At 34.3% G+C, this 22,910-nt stretch overlaps 2 protein-coding genes across 3 annotated transcripts in view; one reads left to right on the top strand and one right to left on the bottom strand.

Moving 5' to 3' along the window:
• LOC137399650 (uncharacterized) overlaps positions 1 to 2,864 on the bottom strand; it is a 42,085-nt gene extending 39,221 nt beyond the window's left edge. For both annotated transcript variants that reach the window (XM_068085835.1, XM_068085836.1), the window contains exon 1: positions 2,732 to 2,864. In XM_068085835.1, coding sequence (XP_067941936.1) covers positions 2,732 to 2,819 — 88 coding nt within the window. In that variant the 5' untranslated portion in view covers positions 2,820 to 2,864. The remainder of the gene's footprint in view (positions 1 to 2,731) is intronic.
• A 382-nt stretch (positions 2,865 to 3,246) lies between these two features.
• On the top strand, positions 3,247 to 21,597 carry LOC137399940 (large ribosomal subunit protein mL65-like). The gene is made up of 11 exons (XM_068086205.1): positions 3,247 to 3,369; positions 4,918 to 5,148; positions 6,074 to 6,152; positions 7,666 to 7,867; positions 10,680 to 10,763; positions 11,590 to 11,716; positions 12,375 to 12,608; positions 12,829 to 13,025; positions 14,685 to 14,896; positions 19,259 to 19,360; positions 21,145 to 21,597. The coding sequence occupies exons 1-11, from the start codon at positions 3,249 to 3,251 to the stop codon at positions 21,293 to 21,295; spliced, it is 1,740 nt and encodes a 579-aa protein (XP_067942306.1). The 5' UTR covers positions 3,247 to 3,248; the 3' UTR covers positions 21,296 to 21,597.
• Positions 21,598 to 22,910: the final 1,313 nt, after the last annotated feature.

The raw sequence follows: 22,910 nt of genomic DNA, 5'->3' as shown, positions 1-22,910 counted from the left end.
GCAATATGAACTCTAAAAAGAGTATTACTTTTACACAATTTATTAGTTGAGAACCATAATCGACTTAACAAGCTGAAAAGGTTTCAGCAGTAAAGAAACACGCCACTTTGGTTATTAGAGATAGAAACAAACTTGGTTTGTATCAGGGTTGGCTCGGTTTAAACCAGCCCAAAAAACTGGTTTTTTTCATTATTTTTTGTGAAAAACATAATATTTTAAGCTCCTAGTGGTTCATGTGCGGTAGAAATGCAATTATATGTAATTATCAGCTGTGGAAGTTTATTTAGGACACAGTAGTAAATTGATGGCAGAGTTCAAGTTGAAACTACATGAAATCCTAGCACAACAATGAATTAGTGAATTTTATTTTCAATTGGTTTTATCAAGTGATATGATGATCTCTTTGCTGATGAAATATAAAAACCATGTGAAATATACTAATCCAATCATCGTCTCTAATAATGAATAAATACCTTCTCGAGTCTGGCCAGTGAGAAAGGAATACTTATAATTAGAAATTAAAACAATAAAATCCTTTTGGGCAAATGCTTCAAGTTTGCAAACTAATATTTTATTTATTGGGCACAAGCCAAAGTAGTTGGATTGTTACAATTCAGTTTATTAAGTTTGTTGTGTTTTGAAAAGTTTTGAAAGGCAAAGGTTTTAAGGCAAAAAGTAATAGGTGTGCTGCCGTAACACGAGGTCACGAAGATAGGCTTAAAGCTCACATAGCAAAATGTCAAGCTGAAAACACCAATTTAGACAGTGATGCTAATATTCAAGTGATAGAAGTTGAGTCATCTGCCACAGCTCCAAACACTGGTAATGCATCTGCATTATGCTCTGCTCTACACTACCACACGACTAATCACTTGGATTAAAGTTTCTACTTATACATAGAGCTGTATGTAAAATATTAACTTTATGTGATAAGATTTCTGCTCTGTATTTCATCGACCATGTTTGATTTAAGACTCATTCTGAAATTTCCATGTTTTTTCTCTTTTTTCCCCATAACAACTCCCACAGTACCATCTTTAACAGATGATTCCACATATGTATGTTCAATACTCAATCATGCAGCTATAGTAAGTGATGTTAATTAGACTAAAAATTGTAAAAACCTTGGTAAAATTATAAAAACCGGTTTAAACCATAAAAACCGGTTTAAACCAAAAAACTTGGTTTTTTCAACCCTTGTTTGTATCAATTAGCCTATACATTCTGTATTTGGAGGAATGAATATTTTTTCATCAACGACCGTATAGTCAACAGTCTAGTGTTGCTACAGCTACATCCATATTTAACTGTGCTCTATCTAGCCTACAATGTATTATCATCATTAGATTCTACCATTACATACATCATTAGATTTGACTTTGATGTTTACTACGTATAACAAAAAATTTCAAAAATTTTACAAACATTGGCATAACATCCTTATATGTAGAGGTTATTGAGAGCTTTTAACCAAAGTTAAACAGTTATATACTATCTAAACAACAGTATATATAGCTCATCATGGTGAAGTGCAATAACCTGCTATAATTTAGTTTTTTAATAAGCCGTTAGAGACAACATGGATGATTTTATCAGGCTGCATCAATGCGATTTTGTACCAGCAAAACATGTCATTTTTGCTTAAATGTATTGTGCAGAACAAAATAAATTCGGTGAACATTTATGTTTATTGTTCCAACTAGAATTAGCAATAAGGGGTTGTTCAATGTCATCTACACACTTCTACTAACCTAAAATGATACCGGTTCTACAAAGAAAATCACACTATTCAGAACATTCTCCCTTCAACATTGTACATAGATAATGACTATAGAATAATTACAAAAAATGACGCATGTCAGATACGATATCCTATGCACTTCATCAGCCATCTGGATTACCACAATTGAATGTCTTTATGATCGCAGGTGAAGAATTATGAATCTCAGCATTAAAAACCTCATAAACATACCAAACTGAACCAAAAGTGAATTTGCTAAACAAAGTCTACATAAAATAATTTTGATTGCCCATGTTAACCTCCATCCTCAGCGATATCGAAAAATATACAGATCAATTAGACTTAGACATTATGAGCCGCTTCACATGTTGAAAACCATTTGTTATACAAGAAATGGCCTATTCTATCTAATGCTTACGTTTATTAGTTGTAATTGTGATACTTTAGCTATAGGCCTACTGTTGCACTTATTAATCTTCTTGCTTAAATAAAAGGAAAGAGGTGTAGCTAGCTAAGATAACACTTGCCTATTCTTTAACATTGGTTACATTATTTTAATACTCTTGCAGCCTGAAATCAAAGCTCACTTGAATTTAATTATGACATGATATGACTGACTAATCCGCTTGTGGTCAGCGATCAAGCTTGGACAATTATTAGTTGCTATCTTTAGTCATCCATTTTGAGCTTTAAATATTCTAGCAAGTGTTAAAAAGTTGGCTACCAAACTACATCAGAACATTTCGCGACAACCCGTTGTTTAAAAAGAGCGCTTGACTGGCATGAGTGCAATTATTGTCCTATACTCTATTTCTTAAAACCCAGACGATATTTCCGAAGGAAACGCTTGCAAATCTTTATTTTTCCGCGTTACACCTAAGACTGCTTGATTAGTTAATTATTATACACCTAGTAACAATATACGCTGTTGATACTAAAAGTGCTTAACAAACTTTCAACTTCATGATGTTGTGAGATTGATCACCGTACTATTTTGCTGGAGAGAATCTGCAGAGTTCAACACCAACTCAATTTGTTTTATTTCTTCTGCTAGTTTCTGCTGCTCCGAGTCCATCATGTAACCGTTAAACAAAAATTTGTCGAACTTCGGCTCATAAGCATTACATTTTATTCGGCAAATGTCACTTTATGTCGCTACCCATGCGACTTTCGAACCATTTCGCTAAGATGAGCCTGAGATCAATTATGTCACAGTCGTAGACCTACTTTAACATAAGTATACGAGTGTGTGTGTATTACTTATCATTACGTTGAGTTCTATTACAACAAGGTTGGAGATAGAGCAAGCGCTATGCAATAGGTTTACGCACGCAGTTCCGCATATTAAGTTTATTGACAATATTTTTTTGTTTTATGTTAAACATTAATAAATATTTTGACAATAAAATTATATATTAAATTTTATTATAATATTTGTTTACAAAATTAACACTAGTTATATATCATAAAAACTTCCAGCTACGGAACTCGGTTCAACAGTCGAATGATGGCTGCCATAATAAAAAGAAAGTCACTGCTGCAGCCGCGGGCGTTGTGCGTAGCATGCTCAAGACTTATTAATCGATCACGTATTGAATATCCTGCTGTTAAGCCAAAATATCCTCCAGGTCTGTTTAATTGTACATGTCGTAAATAATAAAGTGCATTTTAGTAAAGCAGAAATTTAAAAATAAGGATAAGTGAGTGATGGAACGAACTATGTAGACAACGCGAACGCCCCTGCATATGAAATGTATTTCATTTATTGTCTATTCAAAATATGGAAATTTAAGTTACTACAAAAAATATGAAATTGTTTGGGAAAGTTTTGCAAGAGCAACTTGAAATAATTGCTTTAAAGGTTTTTTCTAGCTAGAACTTCATTTTACGACAGATTTTAGTTTAGTCTCTTAAGGTACTTAACAGGGATTATTTTTTCATTATTAAGCCTTGTCGTCACTAGTGTAATAATTGAATTATTAGTGTTTTTTTTTCAAAATTTCAAGCAGCGTTGTCCGAAATCATTGAACCGGTAAACAATGGTTTCCTAGCACAAAAAAACATAAGCTCATGTAGAAGATGAAAGCTGCATTACAAAATCTCCGTTTTTCCCCAGTTTGGTAAATAAAAGTAAATTTTCAGTGAAACTCTGACGAAGACTATATTTGAACATTACTTTGGCTTCTATGTCTATATTCTGTGCTACTGTATTTCAATATCTTTTTCTACCGTTTCTGTATGTTTTATTGTTACTGTGTGCAAATATAGGCCTACCTACTATCTTACATTAAAATAATAAATCTCTATGGGTAATCAAAATGTTTAATTATTCCTACTATAGTGTTTGTCGTTGGTTATCTGTTTTACTCTGTAAAAATTTTCTGACACAAGGTGTGTGATAATCTAGATGTAGCAATTGTGATGTGTTTATTATAGGTAAGCAAATCTTCTAGATGAAATTCATAAAGAATTTTGAGCTTATGGCAGTAAATTACATAATGGCTTCTGTCTATGTGTATTTTTTAAAATGAGATAGTTTTATCGTAAGTACTTAGCTTTCCAAGTTGCATATTTTTCTAACTCAACAAGAATGACAACTCTTTTGATTATAAATCTGAAATCTCGGTGAATAGTAATTTTAATATGGTCGATTTAAATTTAATGTTCCGTCAAAATGTAATCTATAGAGTAAAACAAAAGACCAAGCGTTTCGAACTGTGCGTATTATTTTATTGTAATAGGTGTGATTATGGACCTGCTCTAAAAGAATTGGAAGTGTAAGAGAAGGTGAATGGAAACAAAAATTGTAATTTTAGAATTTTTAATGTTTTATGAAGACATAATTAAAAGATAAAAAGAAGCCAGTTATGAAAAAGGAATTGTTTAGAATTTACCAAATGTTTATCCCTAGATTTTTGTCAAGGTTCTTAGCAATAATGAAGCATTTTTCTATATGTTGCTGAATTTAAACTAGAACATAAATTGATTAACCGGCTGGTTGACTATATTTTTCGCTGTTACTAATCCTAACATGTCATTCAAAAAAGCTTGAATCTCAGACATGTTTTCACATTCTTTTCTGAGCATTGTCATTTTTCCAAAAAGTATTTGCATGTGCAATTTGAAATGTTGATGCATCAAACATTTATTTGTGTAATAAATTGCATTCATTTCAGGTAGCTGGTATAGTTTCAGTCCAAAGGATGCGTGGAAGTGGTATGATGATGTAGAAGCTATAGATGCCTTAGATACTATTGAAAAAAGACTATATTACAATCACGGATCAAAGTATCAACTTTATTATTTTGATGTGAAACCTTATCTCAACACCCCGAATGTCCTCAAGTTTCAAGAAGACATTACAAAGTCATATTTAGACTCTGCAGTGCAGGTTAAGACAGGTGTTGGTGAGTTATCTAGTGAAGATGGTGTTTTTTTAACATACTTTATCACTTTATCTACACACTTACTACTCGACCACTTTAAGTGATAAAAATGCATCAGTACTACCATCAGTACTACCATCAGTACTACCATCAGTACTACCATCAGTACTACCATCAGTACTACCATCAGTACTACCATCAGTACTACCATCATCTCAATTGATTGTGAATTATTTATTGATAGAGTAGAGTCAAGCCTTGACTAACGATTACTTCTACTTCTTAATTGTTGATATACGACGCTAAATTTAAGCAAATATTTGTTCCGACAAACAAATTTCCAACATACAACAAATAAATATAAAAAATAGCAAATATATATACACCATGTATTTCTATCACTTACTTTACCACTGAACTTGTTCATAGCCAAATCTAAATGTTAAACTTAATTTTAAGTTAATTTACTTAAACTTTGAAACCTTGTTTTTAAGTTTAAGTAAATTAGCAATAAAATTTTCTTTCATTCCCAGTTTGTTTCAATTTAAATTTTAAATATAGTTCATATTTTTTACATATAGTTTTTTATATTGTTCTGTGTAATGTCTTAACATTACATGTAATTGTTTGAAGTATGTCCTTTTTTTGCTCTGGAATGAATTAAACGTAATAATATGTATTCGGGTAGAAATATTTGTTCTGACATGTAGCGATTTTGGCAGGCAATGTAAGTATTGGAATGGATTAACATTGTATATTGAGGTTTGACTGTACTATGGTTTCTAAAGACAGCTAAGTAAACTTCCCTTATATTTTTAGAACTTATTGTTGATGTCCTGAAAGGATATATACAAGTGTTGTTTAGATGAAATGCTGTGATTGTCTATTTTCAGATGTAGCTTACTGTGAAAACTATTTTCAGCTTTATTACCTCCTTGCATTGCAGAGCTATCTTCCAACCGATGGTTGTCCATTGTATCAGATATTAGAGCAGTCGTAACTGAAGAATATAAATACATTAAAAGGTTGGTAAGATCTGTAGGTTATACTTTACTTTAGTCTTCTGGTCATTGTGATTTGTAAAGGTCCGTCTTTAGTTGGACTTCTTGTATTATTGATATATTACAGTAGGATTCAATTCTTAAATATTACTTCTCGTAATAAATCTCAGCGTTTGTCTATTGGTCTGTGTGTTTAGTTCTAGCGATTAAAATCTAGGAAGGAAAAATACTATGCCCCACGATGGATTTGAACTCAGAACCTCGAAGCCTACAGATAGGCATGTTTAACCATTACTCACAGTTGGCCTTATCGATCTATATATATGAGCAATCTTTATTGTAGTAATCAATAGTCATATTTTACAATATGTTTTCCACAAGGTACCGCAGCAAATTAACTAACTAAAAAGCAGTGTATAACAAAAAATAAAAAAACGCAAAGAAACTATAGTCTAAACTAAATAACTAGTGAATAGTCCAGCTAATATAATAATGTTGGGACTGAATGCATAAAATATGTAAAACGCAAGCTTGAGGATTGATATGAGTATTGTTTAAACAAAAAGTGGACAAATAAAAGCTCTGTGAAAATAGTTATACATATCTATGACAACAAATTTCTAGTTATGAAAACAACGTGTAATATAAAAATGTTAAAATAAACCTTCAAGTATCTTATCTATCCTTATCACGCTTGCAGGTTACAAGCTAAGTATGGACTTTTTATTAATTAATATTACCTTTTGCGCTTGTTTTTTAAAAATCTTCTAGCTATTATCTATTTTTTTAATTTGTCATTTCAAATGTGCTGTTATTACACTTTTTCAATTTTCGTTTCTTCCGAAGGGCAGTCGCTAAAAACTGTAAACACTAAAAACCGTTATCTCATGTTTATGTTTGTACCAGTATCGAGAGGTACCAGTATCGTTGTATTCAAAATGTTGGATAGCTTCTGCTGCAACAGTAATCTTTTTGTACACACACTTCTATGTACTCATTGTTATTGTTAATCCAACATAGTCATGATTTTTATTTATTTTGTCAGTTTGTATTAATTGTATCGAATCATTTTTTATTGTAGTAGAACAGACTATTTAGCGACTACTTGCTAATTGTTTTACATTTGAACGCTTTACAGTTGTTTTATTTTTTTCTATATTTATATGAACTGCACAAAACACTTTTCCCATGATATGAAGTTTAAAAGTTAGAATGGTAAATGTTGTATATGTTAAATAAAAACAAGTTTTCTGTGCCAGGCATTCAGCTAGTATTTGCATAAAAAGAAATATTAAAGATTAGCATGTAAAGCACTGTTGTTGAATCCAAGCGACTGTTGTCAATCAACACATAGATATATTGTTATCAATAGACAACGATATCGTAATAAAATAGTGCCATGTGTTGCTCACTTTGGTTCTGTCTTTGGGATTCAGTCTTTGAAGGGCTACATTTGATTAATATATGCCGGGAGTGTACCAAAACATATTTAATCTCATGTCAGTGTGTTTCTCAGTCAGTTGTCCTTCCACTTTAGGCAAGCTGATCAGTGTTCCACCGAGGAGGAGTGGAACATAAAGAAGAGAAATTTGGTGCTTGAAAGTGTACTAAACCGACTGCTTGTATTACTGAGCAGTGATGAACCAGCGTTGCTTAACTTTGACCTTGTCAGCAACGTTAACCTGCAGACCCACTGGCTTAGGGGTGGCGAAAAGACCTGTTCAAACACTTTCAGCCAGGTCAGGTCAACACCAAACTGTAACGCATTGCTATGTTACGTGTTGGTCTTTCTGGTTATAACTGAAAATGGGGAGGAGACTTTGTTTGATGGCCATCAGAGATAAAAAATGTACCAGTAAACTGTGGTTAGCCATAGCTTGCATCTTGCTCTCTGACTTTAAAACATATTGACATGTCAAATTAATAAATTGCAGTAGTTTTGGCTATGGTTTCTGTTACGAATAATTGGAAAAAAGCGGCTAGTAAATCAATTGTTTATCAGTTTCAAAAAGTACCATATTGATATTTTCATATACAGTCAAACATGGATAACTCGTCCACGGATAGCTCGAACACATGGTTAATTCGAACATTTCCTTTGGTCCGTTCCCACGTAATGATAAATTGCTATAGATAACTCGAACTCAACACTGTTAATTCGAACTGTTTTTTTTGCCCAACGGTACCGAAACGGTTGTTATCGCTTTAGAAAATCACTTTATTCAAAGCCATAGAGGTAAACTTCATCTTTTCATAATTCATAAGCGTCGTTATTACCACCATCGGCAAAATATTTTTGTCAACGACTTTTCTAAAAGTTTGGTGAAATTTGATTTATACTGTGATACGATGAATAGCACGGGCTAGCCGGGTCACGCGCGCAAGAATTTTCGCCACGCACGTACAAAACAAAAATCGCATGTTGTTTTTGTTTTGTATGTGCGTGGCGAAAATCCTTGAGTGTGTGACCCGGCTAGCTCGTGATGAATAGTTTTCCGACGTTGATTCCGTGTTGAATCAACGTCGGAATGTTGAATGTTTAAAACGTCTTAAAAATTGTTGTAATTAAACGTATACGTTGTCTGAGCTACAAAAAACTGTTCATCGTTTGACCTAAACACAGAATACGTGTGTACATTCAATAAGTATCTATTAAAAAAGCATGAGTAATATAGAATGTACCGTAAAACCTCGTAAAACTTCTAATTGAACTTCCTCGGAGTGTTGCTCTTAACGAATCCCAGGTAAAGTAAGGTAATCTGCATAAACTTCAAGAAAAAACGGCAAAATTGATCGTGGGTAAAACCCCAAAAGAAAAAAATGTCTTTTCTTTTGAGCATTTCAACAACGATCAAGTTTTGCCAATGTCAATCTGAAAAACGTCCTGGCAATAACATCACCTCAAACAACAAACCAATCTCAAGTGATAGAAAAATCTCTATACTTTTTCATGAAAACGTTTTAAACTTTACATTAGAAGCATTTAATTTGAAACAAGCCATTTGTGCTTTTGATTTATATTATAGTTTGTATATGTACATGTATCTACTAATAAATAAGTAAATATATGGACTTGTGACAGTGCTCTGATAACTTGAACGCTCTGATAATTCGAACACTTTTGCTCGGTCCCTTGAAGTTCGAGTTATCCATGTTTGACTGTAATTAGTTTTAAGGGAATCATGTTCTCAACCTTGCCATGAAACTCAAATGAATGTCAAAACAATGCGAGTGTCTCTAAAAATGGGCAGTTCATCAATAATAATAGGCTTTCCATTATGTTTAGAAGCGAATCAAGTAACACATATTTGTACAGATTGATTCTAAAGTAATTTAATTGATATTATGGAAAGATCTTGCTAGTATGTGAATAGTTAGACTTGCGGATGTAATAATTCAATGCTATTTGTGAGTAGTTAGTATATCACGTTAGCTGAACCTGAGGTTTATAGTACAAACACATTCAAGACTTTCAAGTATTGGTAGATGCTGACAACGGCTTGATCATAACTACTAGTTGATCAGCATTGTAAAAGTACTAGTTGCTTATGGCCTGGCCCCACACATCAACAAAGTGCATCACCCACGCGGTACATGTTTGCTGTGGCTACACATATTGATGATACTTAATAAGGTGTCCTGTGGACAAATAGATCGATAATAATTGGCCTCGAATGTGTGGATGCCATGACGACTGCTACTATTGTTGTATGATTTGTATCATTGTATTGGTGACTGCTGTTATTGAAGTATCATCAGCTTACTTATTATTTATCATGGATCATAAATAGGTTGTGTCAGCAATAACTTTTTGCAGCTGTTCGCTTTGCTGTATTTTTGCTCAAGGAATGCTACGCATTAGCGATAAAATCTGCCAGGTATAACAATACTTTCTGTTAATAAAAGAATCAAACCATAAAAAAGCTGAGTTTCAACGTATATAATTACATAGAGTTGTTTGATATGTTTCATGAACAGTTATAATATACCCTAGTAGCTCTCATATCTCTGTTACAATTACATGTAGAACATTTTTGTTCATTTGTAAGTAGATGTTTTTATTAGTTCAGTCAAATGAATTTTGGATGAAACTTGTTTGTGTTGGAAATGAATAAGATGGAATCGAAATTATGTTCACTGGAATCAGCTCCTTCAGCCAATCACGATTGCGACGAATTTATTTCCGCCAACGTAAACCAACATGTTCAGTTTGACATGATTCATCTACAACCCATAGTGTACACGTCATCAGTATCTTGGCTACTCAGCAAAATGAATTTTGCCGATGTGTGTAGCTGGAATTTATGTCTATGCCCAATAGACACGTATAATGAGAAACCCTAGCGGAACTTCTAGTGCTACAATTTGTAAATTTTATAAATGTGCCACGATTTTTGCCACTTGACAGTTTTTTTCAACAATTTCAGTAGAAGTTCATGTTAACATTACTGCATGATCCTTTCATTTATGCTTTTGATCTTCCTATCATGATTGAGATGATTTCTCTGACTCGTGTCACACTGTTGTTTACTTTTGTTTGTTCTCTTTCAGGTGCTGCCACAATCGGGTGTAGTCAGGTATGGCTATTGGCAGAATGTAGGCTTTCAGCTAAGAAACACGTTGCCTTTGGCTACAGTAAGTATGAATTATTTTATTTTGTCTCTAAATGGCAATCACTTACCATTTAATCTTATTTTCTGGCAACCTCCTGTTTTTTTAATAATTAAATATACTCCTAAACTGAGAAAACTGTTGAAATTTTATCATTCACACAATACCTTGACGGCAATTCAAGTTACACATGATGTACTAGTTATTCTTGGAACATCCTTCCTATTCATATTTGTGCCAGTGGTCACAAGGCATATTTTGGCACTGGAGGGCATGGAGACAAATAATATGTTCAGACAGATTTGTTCTCGGATGGCTTTTTTCGTTTTACTCATCGGTAAGGTCAAGGTACACAAATTTAATTAGAAACAATTGTAAGTGAAATTTATCAATGATTAATGGGCTTCCAGAAGGTTCTCCTCTAGATTGTCTTTTCTTACCTCACGCTAAGCATACATGCAATGGTTAACACCGAATGTGTTCAGTTATGTAAAAGGCTATACTTTTGTATTATCAACTCGTCTCCTAAAATATGGGTCACGACAGGTTAGCCGTCACTAGATTTAGGTTCATCTCTGTTCTAACTGTTAGTTTCACTCGCCTTTGTTGTCTGCACACCGTGTTCAATCTTAAAAACCTTTTAATAGGAGACCATTTCAAATAGACAAATAATGATGTATGTTTTGATAAAGGAAACTTTTAGTTACTACAAGATGCCGTTATTTGACTCACTTCATGACGAAGAGTTGTCTCCTCATAGTGAGAACAATTCTCGTACATTCTTAAATCTTTGTCTTTTATGTAATGAAGGCTGATTGTGTTGAGATAGTGCAAACACCATTTTGTTTAGGAGCATATTGGGGGAGTGGAGAGATTCGCTCGTCCTCTTGACCCACAGCCACCTTCTGAGGCTCTCCATGTTTACCATGAGGCTTTGCAGAACCACAGAGAGGAGATAAACCTAAATCTAAGCAAAGGTAAACTTCTCACCAACTGTCTTCATCTTTTAGGTTATTCAAATAGTTAGGTTTATGTTTAGTGGTTGATATGAGCTATAGTAGTTCCGCAGCAACTGAGACAAAGCAGGAAAAAGTTGGTGGTTGTTGCTTGTCCGCAATACACTCTTGTTGTTCCCTGTTGTATATTCAATAATAGGATCTGAAAGTAGAAATAAAACTAGGTGAAATCCTTTGTAAATGGGTGACTTTAGAATTTCGTAGTTTTGAAAAGAATTTAGTTTGTATTTTGTTTTTAAATGAGTTATAAACAAGCATAATTGCAAAATTGTAAGGCAAATAAAATGTTGATTTGTCTGTGTTTATATGGCACATTTTCCTATAGCACCTCTCATTATGGGTTGGTCACATTAACAACCCCTAAAGTTTCCAGATCGGAAATAGACACATTATCTCCTTACCCCTTTGAATTAGACATGCAGTAAATATATTTGAGGTTGTCAGTTTTAAAATCTCAATCAGATGGGCCAATCAGATGGGCCATAGATATCTCAATCAGATGGGTCATAGATATTTCAATTCAGATTTATTGCTGAGTAGGGCATTGGCTATGTTAGCGTAAGTTTTTAGGCAGCTTGCGGAGTTATCCTAACTTTCATTTTCATTATGGATTTTGCAGCTGACTATAACCCACACACTAGAGGTCTGAAAAAAAAAGCCTATGCTCTGCCTCATGAGCCAGGGTTTAAATACGGTTGTCCAAGTTCATTTGTTAACCTCTCTATGATTTCACCTGGGCTCAAACAACTCAGGCTAAAAGAAAACATGCCCACCACCCAATATGAGGAGTGTTTACTTGGAACAGGTCTTGTGCACTCATTCGCTACGAGCCATGCAGTTGCCCATTATCAAGGTAGCTACGCTTTATCTCTGATCAGTCTGTATGTTTACTATGCTGTCATCTCACTTGTTATCCCTTTCAGTGCGCTGTAAAAACCGCAGTTTACCGTAAAGCTATCTCCTTCCTCACAGACATACACTAAGCAAGATTTTGTAAACAATATAAGTACTTGTCATGCATGTTGTTTTTTGTATTGCGTCATCGTTATAAACGCCCACGATATTATTGTCAGGCTATGACATGCACCATGACTTGCTGTCGCCACATCTGACACAAACAATTCTGACTGATGGACTCCAGTTCATGAATGTCACCCACCAGCTGAACACGCTGAGGCTGTTTGTACATGACATTGACAATGATAGGTATAATGTCTACAGTCGAGGGCAGCCTTTGGCTCTTTACCACACAGTTGATGATGAAGGCAAGGTAAGTAAGTTCCATAGAGTCGTATATGCTTATCTACCTGTAGTATCTTTCTCTTAGTCTATTCCAAATTTACATGCAGTTTCATAGCTGTATTTCAGGTCTTTATTAAAGAAGGGATTTAGTATTTGTCTTTTTAGATTTTAAATTAAGCACAAGAAGCAGACAATTTCCTCTTTTACTTATATGCAATACTATAAGTATGAGAGCTAGTTGAAAATTAATGCACCCTAATTTTCCTTATTCAGAATTGTACAAAAGTATCAGCTTTTTTGGAAAAATTACCAATGCAAGAGTTATCTTTTCAATTCTCATTTTCAAAGCTTGTTACATCACTTCCTGTCGGTCATTTTAAAATTTGCTTGTAATCTGGCATACAGAGAAAAACAAAGAGCTATGATAGAATAGAGAAACAATTGTGAACATTAATAAAATACTTCATCAAGTCTGTGGTGATGCCTCTATTCACTGTGGCTGAGTAAAAACTGCTGGGTTCCGAGATTTAAAGCTGATGCAGATAAGCCTGGTCAAAGTGATATGAAAGACAATAAAAGAAGTGGTCAGACCATCCACTGTGAACCCTGACAAGATGACAACACATGTTAACTGATTAGATTGGCTGTATCACTGCTGATGACATTGCTCTAGGTGTTTCTAATAGCAGTAGTGTTGAGATTACGGGTCATCTTGGGCAATATAAAGTGTTTGTCAAGTGAGTTTTTAAGTGACGTATCGATTTTCACTAAGAGGCCAGTGTGAATGCTCACTGTTGGCTTCTGCTACATCACAATGATGATGAAACCTTGCACTGTCGAATTGTAACAGATGAAACATGGATGCATCATTTCGAGTCTGAAGCTAAAAAAGTGTATTTGAGAGGCATCCTCCCTTTCACATTACCAATAACCAAAAAAGTTCACGATGATGAAACCGACTACTAAATGGAGATGATACACGGTTGCATTATTTCGATCCTAAATCCAAAAATGTTTATCTGAGAAGCATCATCCCACTTCTCAAAGAACAAAAAAGTTTAAATCTCAGCAGTTGAACCTTATGTAGATATGTTTAGAGTACTACTGCGATTAGATGATGTCAGACCCAACACAAGTTTAAATGTCTGTGAGGCAATAACCAGCTTTGGTTGGACAACATTGATCCATCTTTATTCTCCTTATCTAGCCCCTTCAGACACTCACCTGTTCGGTCCAAAAAAGGAAGGTTTGAGAGAGTCTCAACTCCGATGACGAAACTATTAAAGCTGTGGTCATAAACGGCTTAGTGGTCAACCTGTTTATATCTACGTAGCGTACATACATAATCATATTAAATGGTAGAACACAGCAGTAGATAAAAAGGGATGCATCAATGATTATTAAATTATTGATCTTTACATTTTGAGTATCATTTTAGTTTATTATTTTAGGTGTGTGTTTCCATAAAAACTGTTATATGAACTTGCGTGCATTATCTTTTGACCGCTCATCCTTCATCATTTTTTAAATAAATGGTTTAGAAATGGCATCAGGCGTTACTTTCTTTGTCTGTAATGGTTTCCACAATTATACCTGGCTTATTTTAATGCTTTTTCAGTTTCTGTATCCTATTATAGTGAACCATTAATAAGTTTTTACTTTTACTAACTTCCTGTATCTCTTGCAGTTTATTGGCTTCAACCCTGACTGCGTGAAGATGATTGGTCAGTGTATATTAGCTCAATGCGCGTCTGATGTGGCAGCAAATCCATATTTTGAAAAGGAGCAGAGGAAGACTCCAGTAAGGGGTGACTTGCTGCCGTACCTGCCTACATATCCACGCCACAGTGATCTACCAGACCTTGACCCAGGGTCCATATCTATACCTACATTCATAAGGTAGTATTTATTGTCCTTACAAGTAGATTGTCTGCATTTCTGCTCAAGCAATAACTAGCCTACTTAAACCATAACTGTCACATACAACTTTTATCTTTTTTTCTAGGTAAATCAGACACGCTGATTCCAAGTTTGTACTCAAAATAAAGATTGGTCCACTAACTTTCACAGTCATGAAAGCTCTTTAAAGCGTTTCAATATCCGTCTCGAAAACAACACAACCGGCACAACAAGCTCCACCGATAAATATGTGACATAGCCTACCTAGCTTTTTAAGGAACGGAAATTGAGGATGTTTAGTCCGGTTTAGAATGCTAAAGATGAGTGCCTTAAAACCCATTATTACTTAAATTCAGCCTTCAAAATAATCTCAGTCTTTTATGAAAGGTATGTGAACTATTTAAAATTGCTTGTAGTTTGTTACAGGATGTTTAATAGGCTGATTGCCAAGAAAAATGAGCTCAAAAAAGCGCGATTTTATAACAAGCTAGCATTGTTATCGCACTTTTTTGAGCTCATTTTAAATAGTTTTTCTGCCTTTTATAAAATACCGAGATTATTTTGAAAGCTGAATTTGGATAATAATGGGTTTTAAGACAGTCATCTCTATAATTCTAGATCGGACTAAACATTCCCAACTTCCGCTCCTAAAAAGCTAGGCTATGTCACATGTTTATGGGCGGAGCTTAATGTGCCGATTGTGTTGTTTTCAAGACGGATATTGAAACGCTTTGAAAAAGCCCTCATTAATTTGAAAGTTTGTGGACCAATCTTTATTTTAAGTACAAGATCAGAATCAGCCTGTCTGATTTACCTAGAAAAAACGATAGACGTCGTACGTGACAGTTATGGTTTAAGTATGGTTGCTGCATCTATAACACTATTGCCCTCATTTTCCGCTGTATGGTGTGGCGTCTGCAGAAATAATTTTAAGTCTGTCTATCCATCATTTCAGGAGTTGTCATGAGATTCGTATATATCAATATAGTAGTAAATTATCTAAGCCATAGCAATATGGGTCATGATCTCAGAAACCATGGTTAAGTCGGGTGTGTGAGATTTGGAGTTATCTACACTAGCAGAAGGAGAAAACTTACATATATTTTTCAAAAACAATTTTGATTCTAGTTTAATTACGGCAGATTTTATGGTCAATAATTTGAATGCATGTTTACCATTATTGCGAAAACATATTTATGAGAAAACTGGTGTTAAAGTTTGAGAAACGAAAACCAATGCACAATTTTGTTGACATTTCAAAACGTCATAGCAACCAGTATCAAGAAGTTGTGATATTTATCTAGATTTCTGTAATTATATCCAAAAAATTATGCTGAACATAAAAATTTAAACAGATTTTAGCTGGTCGTCATAGAAATAGCTGTATATCTATAATAAAATGTATTACTGAATTTTGCAGATATTAAAAACGGCTTGGTAGTACCGCGATATTGGGCACAGCCGTAGTATCATTAACAAAATCTTTAGAAAAATAATAACAGTAACATTTGGCACACCATCGGTCACTATATACTTTGATTTTGTAAATTGGAATAATTATTTTTATGATTAAATCTTATAATAATCTTATAAAATCGAATAATTATTTTTATGATTAAATATTGTAATAATCTTATAAGAATCGTTAGGAAAATATCATCGTCATTCTCTTTACTTTCACTGCTTTTGACATCAGTTGGAATACCAAAGTACTCATTATAAGTGTCCAAAATGTCAGAGATATCTTTAAAATCGGCAAAAAAGAAACGAATACTTTTATCGAACGCCATTTTTCAGTACTTCCTCTTTAGCATAGCAACGGCTCAAAGATTTCTATTGGCTAAACTGACTTCAGATTCAGAAAGATCACTTTTTGATTGGTCCAGTTGCACGTGTTACAAAAATCGTTACCAATATTAGAAATTCAGTTAGTGCAGCTTCAAAGTCGGATAACTCAACTTCGTGATTTGCGACTTAACCATGGTTTCTGTGATCGCGACCCAAATAGTAGTAAATTATCCAAGTCATAGCAACTACCAAAACATAGCATACTGCCTTCTTCACTGTAGACATATATTCGAGTTGACTCTCACAACTATACATAGCTGTTATATCCTCAGTCCTTTGTTTATGCTGTACTCCTTTTTACTGCTACATATTTATATTCAATCTATATATAAAAATCTTAGTGTTTCTCTGTCTAATGTTCGTCTGTCCAATTATTGCGATAAAGTTTTAGCATCGAAAAAGTCTCATTCGAATTGTATTTGAACTCGCGACATTCAAACCACAAGTATACTAACAAGTATACTAACAAGTATACTAACAAGTATACTAACAAGTATACTAACAAGTATACTAACAAGCACGTGTAACCACTAACCTAAGCCATTCTTATCATTCCTATTGCTCTTACCATATATTGTACAGTAGATGCTCCAATAATTCGCTCTAGGAACATTTATGTTATAAGAACTTTACGTTATACGAACAGTAAAATACATGTAAATTGCCTAATCCATTAATCTACTCCAAGATTTTCCCAAAGTCTTCACCTTGACCATGGAGCTGAAGAGAAAAAAAACTAAACTTGTTAATTTGTTGGCTGTATAGTAACTATAATAATATTAACTTACATTGTTTCTGATCAATTTCACTGGTTTTAAAGACAATGACGATGATTGCAATAATTTGGCAACAAGTTGATGGGGAATGCACATATTCGACGTCCATTTACAACGATTTGTTCATTTTGTTCTAGACAGCAAATTCTATTGTGGAAAGTAAAACTAATAAAGATTTTATACGTAAACAATGAAGCAAAACAAAAATATATTTTACTATAAAAAGCGGTGTTTACCTGTCCGTCGTCCATCTGTATCCAGGGGTCAGAGTTAGGATAAAAGATAACTTTCGGCGATACTTCCAACTCGTGACAATCAGATCGGTAGACCGACGCTGTAACACCTGCATCTATTTCTCATCTTCAAGTATTTATTAACAATTGCACAGCTACCTATTCTCTGTTTTGTCGGATCATCTGACGATCTATCATGATGGACTAAAATGTCTTGGAAGTTGTATATATAATAGATACGTCGTTTTTCTCAAAAGTGCGGCAAGATATGTTACCATTCGGATCAAATTTGAGAAGTTGACTCTACTTGACATTATGCTATCTGGAATTTTTTACGTAGTACAAAGCAAAAACTTTGCATGGTTATCTGGAATTTAAGTCGTATAAAGTATACATTATAGTAACCACACGCTAAATGTGCACTTTTTATTTTTAGTTAATATTGCCTTTTGCGTTTGTTTTTCTATAGAATTCTTTTTAAAAACTCTTTTTTGCCATTACTCATGACCTATTTTTTTTAATTTGTAATTTTCAAATGTGTCATTTCAATTTCAAATGTGCCATTGCACTCCTATTTTCAGTTTTTCCTAAGATTCAATTGCTAAATCTGTAAAGGCAAATACTTTTCACGTGGACAATTGTATTGTTTCAAGTAGGAATTGCCTCTACATTCTCTCTTCAAAGTATCAGACAGTCTAATAAGTCATTTTCACATTTGTATCAATACTGAGAGATACCAGTATCACTGTATTCAAAGTTTTGATGGATAACTTCTGCTGCAACAGTAAGCTTTTTTATACACACACTTTTATGCACTCATTGTTATTATTAATTCAATATATTCAGGATTTTTATTTTGTTTTCTCATTTCCAATTAATTGTATCAGCATCAATTCATTATTAACTGTAATCTTAGCATAACAGACTTTGTTTAGCCATTACTTGCTAATTATTTCACATTTCAACACCTTTCCAGTTGTTTCATTTTTCTCCTAATTTATTTGAACTGCACAAAACACTTTTCTCGTGATATAAAGTTTAAAAGTTCAAGGGATAAATGTTGAATGTGTTAAATAAAAATTAATTTTTTGTGCAGACTCTTTTTATTACCGGGCACCGCCGGGCATTCAACTAGTTACACAATAAAACGCATGTAATAAATAGGCATGTAGTTGAATTCATCAGAAGTATGAGGTCACCATAAAAATGTTCAAATAAACACTCAAAAATGCTAGTAGCATTGGTATTGGGTATTTATAGAGTGAGCCGTAGTGTTTATAAAGGCTCTCAATGTTTTATTTTGGAATTTTTTGTGCCAATTTATAATTTTAAACACCCTGTTACAAGAGTTATTTGTAACGGTGTATTTTAAGTCCTGGTAGAATGGATATGCTGGAGTTTGAACGTTTGTCTGGTTACACTTAGACTCAAGTTTTAAGTTGAAGAGGCAGTTAGACAACTTGAATATTCTTACTCTGAAACTTCTATCTGCTATTTATGTACAGGTACACTCGAGCGGAGGAGCCTCTCGTTGAGCGGGATCTAACTAGGGAAAGACGACTCCAACGTATCGAAGAGAAGAAGGCGGAGTATGAGTTGACTAAAGGGTATGTCTATTTATAGTCTATCGACTCCTGATAAACTATTTACAGCCATCTCACGCTACTTCATCTTTTGTTGCCTCAGCATATCAAGGATCAATAGCCAAAGTTCCATAGCGTATAACATAAAATAACATAAATTTTATGTTTCAAAAGAAATAGCCTACATAAGTGAAGGTTGTTTACAAGAATCATTTTGGCCAGAAGATTTCTTTGTATCATTTTTTTTGTCAGAAAGATCAATGAGTAAGATGGTCTTGCAGGTAAAACAACATGGTGAGCAAAATATTTTAATTACTGGCTGCTTTTATTGTTATACTACCTGTCTCGCAACGTATAAACTACAGTGGCTCTAATTTATGTGAAAGATGGAGGGTTGTCACCACTTGGCAGTTTTCTACTCTTCACAGTCAGTGCTGTTCTCTATTAACCATGATAAGTGAGAAAAGCACTGTACTCCTTATACAGCACTGTACTCTTTATACAGATTATAGAGCTGCAAATGTTTCGTTTCATGTTTGCAAAGAATATAATTCATTTCAGGATTACTCCCAGTTTCCATTTATATCATTCACTTTAACTCCTACTGCCAGATCACAACGGTAGTGTCAGCATTAGCAGCTCACCTCCGACGAGGTGACATAAATGTTGAAATGACTAGATGATGTTTAATTCAATTGTTTTTCACTACTGGTTTAATGAATTGCTGTTTTTATAAGAAATATTACATTGTTAGCAAATAGTTTTAAGAAACTTTTTTAAAATAAATATTTCTCTAAAAGATGTGTTTTCTTTTTAAATATAAGTTATAGCTTGTGTTTAATAACTAATGATGAGAGTTTTCTGTAAAGATTTCTAAACAGTTTCACAAAATCAACATCAATCTTATCAGCTTTCTATAGGTAACCTGGTTCTCTCTTTCTATAGGTCACCTGGTTCTCTCTTTCTATAGGTCACCTGGTTCTCTCTTTTTATAGGGCACCTGCTTTTCTCTTCCTATAGGTCACCTGGTTTTCTCTTTCTATAGGTCACCTGGTTCTCTCTTTCTATAGGTCACCTGCTTCTCTCTTCCTATAGGTAACCTGGTTCTCTCTTATAGGTAACCTGGTTCTCTCTTTCTATAGGTCACCTGGTTCTCTCTTTCTATAGGTCACCTGGTTCTCTCTTTCTATAGGTCACCTGCTTCTCTCTTCCTATAGGTAACCTGGTTCTCTCCTTTTATAGGTCACCTGGTTCTCTCTTTCTATAGGTCACCTGGTTCTCTCTTTCTATAGGTCACCTGGTTCTCTCTTTCTGTTGGTCACCTGGTTCTCTCTTTCTGTAGGTCACCTGGTTCTCTCTTTCTATAGGTCACCTGATCTTCTTCTGTGTAGCTGTTGAAACATTAGATAAGGGTTGACCTTAATACTTCTAGCAAATGGCAGCCCTTTGAAAACATACAAATCATTTGTCTGATTCTCCCTCGATGTAATATTTTACAAAGCCAGTATTTGTAGGATGGTCATGCCGATCATCCTGCTGTTAAAATAAACAAAGAATATTGCTCAAAAACAAGTAGTTGTAAAATTTATATTTAGAATTGCACCTTCCAATAGTAATTATAAAGAGTGTTTCACTGATGCTGCATTCTGTGTTATTTTATATTGAATCTGAGAGCTCTGTATTTCAAGATAATAATATGTATTTCATTTATAAATTCTTATGTTAAAGGAGTAGTCTATTACTTTGTGATGCGCGTAAATCAAATCTTTTTACACAATCCTCTCACAGACTTGGTCTTCTACTTACAGGCCACTGCATGACAGCTATGAGCCTCCTGCTAGGGGCAAGGTCAATTTAGATTTGCACTTTAAAAAGGAGCAACAGATTGCGAGGAAAAAGCGCATAGAGCTGAGAGACAGGGTGCTCGAGTTTAAGAAGAGTCAGCGGGGAGATGACTGATGCTGTCAACAGGGTACCAAGCGAGTCCGTGAGGCTCTCTAATGATGGATGGGCTGGAATAGGATAAGTTTTGTTTAGGACACCTTGGGAGAATGTTTACAAGGTTTGAGAATGTTTCAAGGGTCTACAAGTGACTGCTAGGCTGCGTTGTAACACGTGTACAGAGATATTTGTTTCTGCTCCAACTATAAACTGCATACTTTCAAATATAATTCTGTGAGATGGGCAAAGTGCTTGTCATATGAAATTTTGAGAGTGTTCTCTGGTTAGCCTGTGTTACAGTGAGTACTGTAATTGCTGGAACCAACTCCTCAAATGCTTTCATGAGAAAAGTGTAGTTGGTGGATTACAAACCATTAAGTCATCCACAGACATCTACTGCTATTCTATGGTTTCAAAATACAAACCAGTTAGTTAATCCTGCACCTATTTAGATTACCCAGACATTCTATCAACAAATGCACCCTTAAAAGCTATGACTTTCCCCATAATTTTTTTATATCGCTGAGAGATGATGCATTCTACTTTAAAATTAAGTTCTAGTTTTAAATCATCCAGGTAGTGGTAGAGCACGGAGTTCAGCTGAAGATACCTTGTTGATGTCCTGTAAAATACAAATACTTTACAAGTAATCAGTCATGGTCAATTGTGTTCATCTACCAACATTTTTGTACTTTTACTAACAGTATCTAATTAGTTACCATTAATAGTTGGTTGTGGGATGGTTTTCTCAGAACTGTAGGCCCCAGTTGTTTAGGAATGGATCCAGTTGACACATTGGTTCAAGATCGGATAACCTGAAAATGTACAAACACTAAATTATTGTTGGAATAGTAAGAGGTTGAAATGCTCTCTACAATTTCCTGACGAATCTCTGTATAATGTATAATATAGTATGATCTCTAAAGCTGTTGGAGAGATAGCGGACAAACGTATGCTGGACAACCTTTGCAGTTTCTACTCTTTAATAGATATCCTCTTTAACCACCTCTCTTCTGCGGTGCGTTGTTTTAATAGCATCCTTCAGTATGATTCTGTCTACTCTTTTCTACTCCAATCTTATCTAACAAGGGTCAAGGTTAACGACTCGGTAATAAGGGTCAAGGTTTATCGCTGTGATTAATTTTTGTTATCACTTCCATAGTGCTTTGAGATTTTCATTATCTTTAACCTTGTTAAATGCCAAGTAATGTGTAACCATTACATCGCTGCCTAGTCTTTGTGTACAGTCATATATTAGTGCATTGGAGGGACAACCCCAGATATGTCTCTTCTTGATTCCACTCACAACTTGTCAGTTTTCTATGTTGTCATTTAATATCAATTCTTTCCATTACTGCGTTTTCAGTTTAACCAATAACACAAATTAACTTGGGTAGTTTACAAATATTTGGAACAATTCAATAGAGCAACCATACCTTCGACTTCACAATCTTTTTCATAAACCACAAAATACCACACTACTACCTTGTTTTATGTATGCTGTATCAGCTTCCCAAGGTTAAAATAATACTTATCCGTCAGTAGCACTTGCATTACATACATATTTTCCCACTTACTGAGAATGTTTTTACAAATAAATCATGGGAGTGTCATACAGCATGTTGTGTTTCAT

This window comes from Watersipora subatra, chromosome 7 (assembly GCF_963576615.1).
Source record: "Watersipora subatra chromosome 7, tzWatSuba1.1, whole genome shotgun sequence".
NCBI lineage: Eukaryota > Metazoa > Bryozoa > Gymnolaemata > Cheilostomatida > Watersiporidae > Watersipora > Watersipora subatra.
This window is presented reverse-complemented; position numbering and strand designations above follow the sequence as displayed.

Coding starts and splice junctions, on each gene's coding strand:
- LOC137399940 (XM_068086205.1), top strand. CDS start 3,249: ATGGCTGCCATAATAAAAAGAAAGTCACTGCTGCAGCCGCGGGCGTTG. Junction 6,153..7,665: donor GAATATAAATACATTAAAAG/GTTGGTAAGATC, acceptor CTTCCACTTTAG/GCAAGCTGATCAGTGTTCCA. Junction 10,764..11,589: donor ACACGTTGCCTTTGGCTACA/GTAAGTATGAAT, acceptor CATTTTGTTTAG/GAGCATATTGGGGGAGTGGA.